This window comes from Pteropus alecto, unplaced genomic scaffold (assembly GCF_000325575.1).
Source record: "Pteropus alecto unplaced genomic scaffold, ASM32557v1 scaffold270, whole genome shotgun sequence".
Lineage (NCBI taxonomy): Eukaryota > Metazoa > Chordata > Mammalia > Chiroptera > Pteropodidae > Pteropus > Pteropus alecto.
This window is the reverse complement of record NW_006430735.1, coordinates 6,658,414-6,667,244: the sequence shown is the minus strand read 5'-3', so window position 1 is coordinate 6,667,244 and position 8,831 is coordinate 6,658,414. Positions and strand designations below refer to the sequence as shown.

At 35.8% G+C, this 8,831-nt stretch overlaps 1 protein-coding gene across 10 annotated transcripts in view; it reads right to left on the bottom strand.

Moving 5' to 3' along the window:
- Window positions 1–601: 601 nt before the first annotated feature.
- The window catches only part of ATP6V1A (ATPase H+ transporting V1 subunit A), a 52,435-nt gene continuing 44,205 nt past the window's right edge, over window positions 602–8,831 (bottom strand). For all 10 annotated transcript variants that reach the window (XM_025051293.1, XM_025051307.1, XM_025051308.1 and 7 more), the window contains 2 exons: window positions 4,726–4,897; window positions 602–2,971 (listed from right to left, as the gene is read on the bottom strand). In XM_025051293.1, coding sequence (XP_024907061.1) covers window positions 2,879–2,971; window positions 4,726–4,897 — 265 coding nt within the window. In that variant the 3' untranslated portion in view covers window positions 602–2,878. The remainder of the gene's footprint in view (window positions 2,972–4,725; window positions 4,898–8,831) is intronic.

Sequence of the window (8,831 nt, the reverse complement as noted above, 5' to 3'; positions counted from 1 at the left end):
AGCAATACATTAAAATTAGTAATTGAAGATATTGGAATATTACAAATGTACTAAAAATTACCCAAATATTCTATAAGCTTTCCCAAAATTTTTAAATATTTCTCTATATAAACCTGGCATTCAATAGTAATGATGAATTGTTCACTCCATACTGCTTCTTTATTTACTTGGAAATTATTAAAAATACATGTAAGAAAATAAAATGTGTCCTAAGTAACATGTTGCTACATTGAATCCTAAATAATTTGGATTGCAAAATCATGAATTTCAAGGCTTTAGTTCATTTACCAAAAATAGAAATGAGTACCACTGATCTTTAATTTACAAGTGTATTTTTACAAACCATTTACTTCTTCAATTTAAAGTAATATTCAGAATGGTATGAGATTCTGCGTACTACATTTCCAAATCATAGTATATATGATTATATGACTTTTCACAGCTTATAATGAGGGCTCCAATTCAATTTCATAATCTTAAGTAACAATTTATAAAGAAAGGGAGAAATAAAAAATTTAAAAGTCATACTGAAAACATTAAGTCAAAATATAAGGTGGCATGTTTTCTAGCAGATCTTGCCCCCCCAAAACACACACAAATGTTAATTTAAATCCACTTTTTATTCTTTCATAGATTTTAACAATTATACACAACTGTTAACATAAAGATAATGAAATCTCAAGGATATGGAGGCAATATATATGGTCTCTTCTATTCATTCCTTGGGATGGCAGGAAATTTCCAAAGGGTACAATGTGTGACACTTAACACTGGAAAAATACATATGAAACTTGTTTAACTGGCTCCACTTAGGACCAGGCACAGCACAATAAATATAGAACTGCATCATCTTTTTAAAAGACTGTGGTAATTTTAACACATTCTTACTAAAGAAATATGATCAGTGACCAATATGAAATTCTTAACATAGCTGAAGGAACACTTCTACTGAATATCTGAGCATAGTTTCTCTAGCATCTCCACACCCATATATCAACATTCTTAAAAAAGAGTAAGAGTGTACACTGCAAATTTGGAACGACAAAAAAACAAACTTGGTCAAGCTTTCTTTGTCATATCATTCATCACCACCTAGTGTGCTGGTAAGTTTAAGGTAGAAATAGAAAGTTTTTAAATCCTTTTAATTTCCACTGGTCTTAAGATCTCTGGGCAGGAGGCCACACTGAAAGCAAACTGATTAAGCAGCACCATTAAATTCACATCTCAAGAGATCATTGTAAAATTTTTATCTTCCAGTGCTCTGAAAGGTTACAAAAAGTTGTATGGAAGAACCTCTGTCCTGAATAGTAGTCCACAGTAAGAGCATCAACCTGCAAGGATTTAAAAAAACCTACAGCTGAATTCTCTGACTGCATCTTTCCTTAACAGACCAAAAGAAATACATTACCTAAAAATTTAAATAATAACATACTGAAGCATAAAATAAATACTTTATTTATGCTATTATATTTAGGTATTTGAGATTGTTAGATATGTTCAACACCCTTCCTCTTCCCAAAGAGGAAGCGATGATGCCAGCACTATGGGTCAGAAAAAGTTAATGGGAAACTGTTGCTCTCAAAGCTGTTCTGCAGTGTACCTTATTGTACAAACACTGAAACTACTATTTTAAAATATATACTTCAAAGATAGGACGAAATAATCTTTCTTCACATGACCTAGATTCTGCCATCAGCAGACACAAAAATTAATTTATCCCTATTAAACCAAATGGAAACTGGTAAGCTGCTATGGCTACAGATATTCTGAGAACTCTTGAGCCAGTGAATCAAAACCCACATGAAAGAAAATATTACGTCTACAATTGGTAAACTGCTTGTTCAAAAATTCAATAAGTGAACAAACATGCAAACATGTGACACATGTCATTTTGTAAAAACATAATGCCACTCTGGCCCCAAGAATCAGTACAGCTCAGCTGGTCCTTAAAGGTGCAAAGAGCCTTTAACCATTAATAAATATCTTCTTTGTGACATTTTATTGCCCATCACGCTGCCACATGATTCTTAGAAGCTTAAGCTTCTAAGATGTTTAAGGAAAAGGATATGATGTGGATTAAGTTTTCAGTGATTGTTCTAAATGTAATTTAAAAGAGAATTTCCTAGTAATGCGGTAGACTATTCCTTGATACTGAAATTTTCCTAGTGAAACAAAATAAGGTTTAACAAGATGACATTAATCTAAATTTGACCATCTGACCCCTTTTTTTTACTTTTTTAGAGGGTACTGATTCATATATTGTGCTGAGTCCCCACAAAAGACTTTTAAAAACAGTATAGTCCCCAACAGTTTCCCATAAATATTCCTGATATATAGTGGGGAAGCAATGCATAATTGGAACGTTAATCATTCATCTTTTTTAAAAAAGCAAACATTTCCTGCAAAGCAGTTACTTAGTAAAATGCTAAACTGCAAATAACCTTGACATGTAGATAGATATCAAGTCACTTTATAAAGTACCTGGCAAAATGTATAGAAATCTGGCCTTTCATTCCAAATCTGTTGCAAAGTACATGCAGTAGTCCTGTTTACAATGTAATGGCGATAAGGAAAGGGCAAACCTAGGACAAGGAGGGACATGACTCTACACACAAGTTTACAGTAGTGTAGCCAGAGTATATCATATTTACTACATTCACCACTTTGGAGAAAGGATCAAGGAGGCCCTTCAAACACTGGAACAAAGGAATGTTTGCTTTATATAAGACCTACCAAATAAACCGGAAAAGAAATGATAACACATATAGGCACGAATCTCAAAGCTGCACAATAAAAAAGCAAAGGGTCTGAGATGAGATCTAGGAAAATATACACACATGAGAACTTGCTGAGGAAAAGGAAGAAAGAAATCACAGTTCTAATCTTCAAGGCTACGGAATGCATTCTGCATATCTTCAAGAAGTTGTGCATAGTCTGCTTTGATCTTTGCCTCACCATCTTTCAATGGATCCTATAAAAAGACAGTAGAGAATTCAATTTGCCTTTGGAAAATAACTTTCAGAACAAGTAGTAAGTTACTTATATTTAATATATTCTGAGTGCTAGGTTAAGTGAGGCACACTGGTAAACCCCAGGCAGGAGTGAAAACTATCCTCATTTCCCTTTTTCCTTTAAGGGTAAAAATACATAAATGGAGTAATACTCCAACCAAACAGAAAGATGAAATTCTGATTTTGTATTTTGCCTGCTGTATTCAACAACCAATGAATTTTATCTGCAATAATGTGCAAAACACTGGGAAATTATACAGCATCACATATTAGATGCATTTCACTGCATGTTTATGACAGTTGGAATTAACTTAGTCAAACTAGAATTTACTGTTCGGGTCTGATGGTATCATATTGTGACAGGAAAGTGAAATTTCTAAAATAATCTTAAAATACACCACAATTAAAATCCTTATGGAAAGTAACTTAGTTGAATAGTATGTCTAAAAGAGACTTTAAAATGTATAAGCTCTCTGGCTCAATCATTCCACTTCTGGGAATCGATAGTAGGAAAATTCACAAAACCAACTACATGAACAAAGCAGTCCATACCAACTGGAAATGTCCTAAGTGCCTAAGAATAGGAGAATATTACTCTCCAGCCACAAAATAATGCTACAGAAAAATATTTAATGAATTAAAAAATAACTGTGATGTTAATTTGACACAATGTGCATGTAAATAAAGATATCACCTTCAATCATATTACCAGAAATCATTATTACTAGTAAATATATTTTTTATCCTCTTACATTTAATTTTTAAAAATAAATTTGAACCAAATTATGTATAGAATTTCTCTTTGCAAATTGATTTTTTTCACTCATTAAACCATAACCATTTCTTCATGCCTTTGAATATTCTTTGAAAGAAAGATGTTCATTCCTTCATGATATTCTTGTCATAATGTACATGCCATATTGTACTGTTCACTCTTGGATGGCATTTAAGAAGGTTAATAAACAACCTTTTACATATATCCATATGAAAATCTGATTATTTCCTTTGGTTACATGCTTTGAAGTAGAATAACAGGACTCAAGGATGTGAATATTTTTTAAAATTCTTCAAACAGTGAGTATCTATCGTACAGCTTTAATTTCAACCTATATACTATATATGTATATATATATATAATTTCACACATATACTTAGAATCATTCTCAATTTCTCAATAGGTAATTAGTAACTATATACTTGCATGTTATGGTTTAGAAATAATTAAATATAATTTAACTGAAAATATTTAAAAACAATCTTACACATTCAAGTTCCTATTGATAATTTCACTTAATTATCATTTGTCTTGTGTACTTCCAAAAGAATGACAGTCCACTTAAAAGTTAAAAATATTATACTTTAAAGTGGTAAACAGCAGAAGTCATTTCAGATGAGCATGGGGGTTAGATGATAATAGGCAGTTGAGGTAAGATAATTACTGCTTAGCAATGATTTTAGCACTAAACTGCCTGGTAGTTAGGACAAAAGGAAAAACATATCAGCATTTTTTTTAGATGTGACGTACTCTAACTTTTATCACTAGAATTTCTATTTGAATACAACTTTGAAGCCTGTTCTGATTTTACATAACATGAACATGTGTGAAAATGGTAAATGTTTAAGTTTCACAAATCAGGTTAGGGACTCAAATAGTTGGAAAATTAAAAAGAAACATTTACTACTAAAAAAAAGTTACAGTAGAAACTAAATATACCTTGAATTTCATGGAGGAAAGTTTATAGAGGATCTCCCCCATGTGCTCACGGATAATGGCCCATGTGATTTTATTGTCACTCTGGGCAGTGGTTTCAACAGCTCTACGGGCCATATCATAAAATGCAATCATGTTGGACAGCATCCCTACTGTCTTGTAGAATGGGCAGAACCTAGGGTAAATAAAAGTCAAAATAATTAACAAAAACAAAATCCAAAGCAGGTTCATTCTTTATACACAACTTTATAAAATACAAGAGTATTAGCTTCTTTATTTAAAAATGCAGACTACTTGTATTTATTAGATGATATATAAAAAATAAAAAAGTGGAAAAGACACTTTGAGAACAAAGATGTCTCAATATATGGGATGGATGGACTGATGGAGAAATATATTCTTTTATTTGTATTAAGAGTAACGTTATTTCTCAAGAACAATGAAACAACACTGCTACAATCTAATCTCTCTGAGGGTTTGTTTTTGTATAATGCCATTAAAGAAACAACTCAAATGGTAAAATAGTTAACTGAGTTGTAAAGACTCCCTTGGGATAGCAGGTTAAGTTGTAATGAATAAGAGAACAGGAAGCAGCAATTTCCTAAGGTTAATAGCAACCCCTTTTTCTGTATGAAGTTCATTTTCATTTACCCATACTTTTAAGTAATGAATACACACACGCAATTATTCAACTTTATTCACACATTCTTATTAACCTTGTGACAGATTTAAACACACGTGCATACAAAATTTCATGCATACTCTCTACTACAATCTTTCCAAAGAATTTTCCCCTTTTGAGCTATGTTTGTGTGGATAATTGCTAGAGCTTAAGTTCCCAGTATAGATTTCTAAGACTTACTGAGTATACTGTCAAATTTTCTCCCTGTCCTTCATTCTGGTAATCCTATTTGTTCAGTTCCCTCTTCAGTCTTACAAGGGGACAAATATGATTTGAGGGAAAAAAGCCAGCCTGTGATGAAAGGGCTCAAATTGCCAAAGTTTAAAAGAAATGGAAACTTTAAATAAGCCATGCTAGTAGCACACACAAAAATAAAAAAAAGCAAGGACTAGCAAGGGCTGGCAGGGAACCTAACAGGGACTTTGGTAGAAAGAAAGAGAATAGACTCATGAAATGAGGCAGGAAAGTAGAACAAATTACTTAGGAAAAGAGCAGAAGTGGCATAGGCACTTGTAAGATGTAGTAAGAAGTTTCTGAAAGAGGGAATGAGCCCCAGGTTCTGCACACTATGCCACAATTTAATTAAAGATGATTGGACAACGAGTGAAAACACTTACATAATTGAACAAATGAGCAAAATTAAGACATGGGGACATATTAGATTGTTGAATGTCTCTTATAAAAATAAAAAAGGTTTTTATTGTAGGCAGCTCTTCCTTCAAAACTCAATAAAAGGCTTTCCGGCCCTGACTCGGAGCTTGAGGTGAGAGCCACCACTGATGCTGCCCGCAGCTGCGACCGGCGACCCCTACAGCTACTCTCATCTTCTCGCCTCCTCCCTGGCTCCAGCATCAGCTACCTGACCCCGCGGGCAGCCTCAGGCCCCGCAGCCGCTTTTGCAGTGTCACAGTCGTCCCGCAGCTCCTCTAGGCGGGCGCCGGCAGGACCGCGGCAGGAGCATAGAGCAGGACCCAGAGGAGAGGAAGGTGTCAGAGCCCCAGGAGGGACCCATGCCGAGGAAGCGCGCGGGGTGCAGACTGCAGGCGGCAGCTCGTTACAGGGCTTTGCCCCACCAAGAGTATACCATGCTGCTCCTGTCGTCGTCCTTGAATTGAGTAGGGCCTACTGACAACTCCAATGTTAGGTGTTCTACATGACATTTCCCCAACACATTCCTCATGAGTGGTCTCATTCAAGGTTTAAAGGGCCTGCTCTTTTTCTGAGTACCCAACGTAGAGCTCTGTCTAATGTGTGGAGGAGGCCCTTTCTCTTCGGCACTTTCTTCTTTACCTGCTTCTCAGTTCCACTGATGAGGGTCCAGCCCCATGGTAGTATTTTGCAGTGATTTCTATGTCTGGAGTGTTCTCAGTCACATTCCTTGTGATATTTGCCTACGTAATTGATGTTACTCAGGAGCATGAGCAAGATACTGCTTATGGATGGGGTCTCAGCCACCTCTGTAGCCAGCCTGGTCAGCAGCCTCGCCACAGGAGTATACCTCTCAGGCAGTTATGGAGACAGCCTCATTGTGCTGGTGGTCACAGTGGTGGATTCATCTTACTGGCTGTTCCAGAATACTTTCCAGAGAAAATGAGACCGCTCTCCAGGGGAGTTCAGATTTCGTGGAAAGAAGCAGACCCTTTTGTGTCACTGAAGAAAGCTGGAAAAGATTCTACCATCTTAGTAATCTGCATCACTGTGTTTTTTACCTCCCTGAAACTGGACAGTATTCAAGTTCTTTTTTCTATCTCAGACAGGTCATAGGTTTTAGATCTGTTAAAATTGTAGCTTTCATAGTTATGGTAGGAATTCTGTCTATTGTGGCTCAGATAGTCTTTCTCACCACCTTGATGAGATCATTAGGGAATAAGAATACTGTCCTCCTTGGCTTGGGTCTCCAGATGTTCCACTTAGCCTGTGGTTTGGAAATCAGGCATGGATGATGTAGGCGGTGGGGACTGTGGCTGCCATGTCCAGCTTCCCATTTCCAGCAGTGCCCTTGTCTCTCAGAATGCAGAGTCAGATCAGCAAAGAGTGCCAGGGGATCATAACTGGAATTAGAGGAAGGACTGTGTAATGGCCTGGAGGGCTTCACATTCTACAGGTTTCAAGTGGAACTGATTGAGTTGGAACTGGAATTGAATTCTAATAACGCTGCCCTCCGGGGAGCTGTCGTCTCAGGCCCGCCATTTTTGTCTGGGTCATGTATAGTTCTTATATCTTTTCTGGTTGCCTTATTCATCCCTGAACAGAGTAAAGGCAGTGGAATTCAAAAACACAGCAACTGCATCAAGTGACAACCTGACTAACAGGGCAGTGATGAGGACAGTGAGCCACTGTTGCAAGACAGCAGCATCTGGGAGCTCTCTTCCTTTAAAGAGCCTGGGAATCAGTGCAGTGAACTATAAACTTCTTATTTTCTTTCTTCCTGTTTCTCTGAGAAGTGCCCACTTAGCCCATAGGTGTTGGTAAATGGCTGCTCCAGGAATCACTCAGTAATAGGGACTCTATTGCCTTTGTTCAAAGGTCAAAACAAACAAACAAACAAACAAACACACACCCTAGTCTTATTCTCCTTTCCTTGTCTCTACTTAATATTCTTGGCTAGAATGAAATTCAGCATATATACTTCTAGATATTAATAATATTGATCAGTGATAACCTTTACCAGTGAAAGAAAATTTTTTATAAATTTATAGCATGAAAAACTAGCAATTCAGATTTTTGGACCTAGTGTCTTGGTCAGATCCAAGGTGATTTTACAGAACACACACATCAAGCATTCTGGTGGCAACAAAGAAATTGGAAGGTGCTTCTAAGAAAGTTTTCAACAATGTAAACAGTCCTAAGTGAGGATGAGAGTTAGTAACTGGATACCAGTGGAGTTTATATCCAAGTTCAGACTCATATAATACATTATTACTATTTGTTCCTTCTCACATCTCCTGTGTCCTACTTCTCAACTTTTCTCATCCATCACACTCCTGCCTTAACTGCTCTCTGTAGTATGCATTTGTTTTCAATAGATCTTTATTTCTGTTCATCTGACTTCTCATGGAATCTCATGGAATACACACATCAAATTTCTTTCTAAAATATGATGGTTTAGGAAGCTCAGCTTCACAATAAGTATCTTGCTAAATTTTCAAGATGTTTTATGGACAAAGAAAACTTTACAAATTTATATGTATTTTGCTGCACCAGTAAATGAACCATTAACTGGGACCTACCTTTCACAGAGCACTCCTTTGAAAATTTTATAGGTATGAAATATATGTGGATATTTGTAAGAAGTTTTAATTTTTTTTTGATGGAATACTGTGTAAATCTTATATTTATAAATGTAATAAAGGTGTTGACAGAAAAATATTCCCAGCTTTTATAAAAGACTATGTAGCAACTAAATATATCAAATATATATATATAT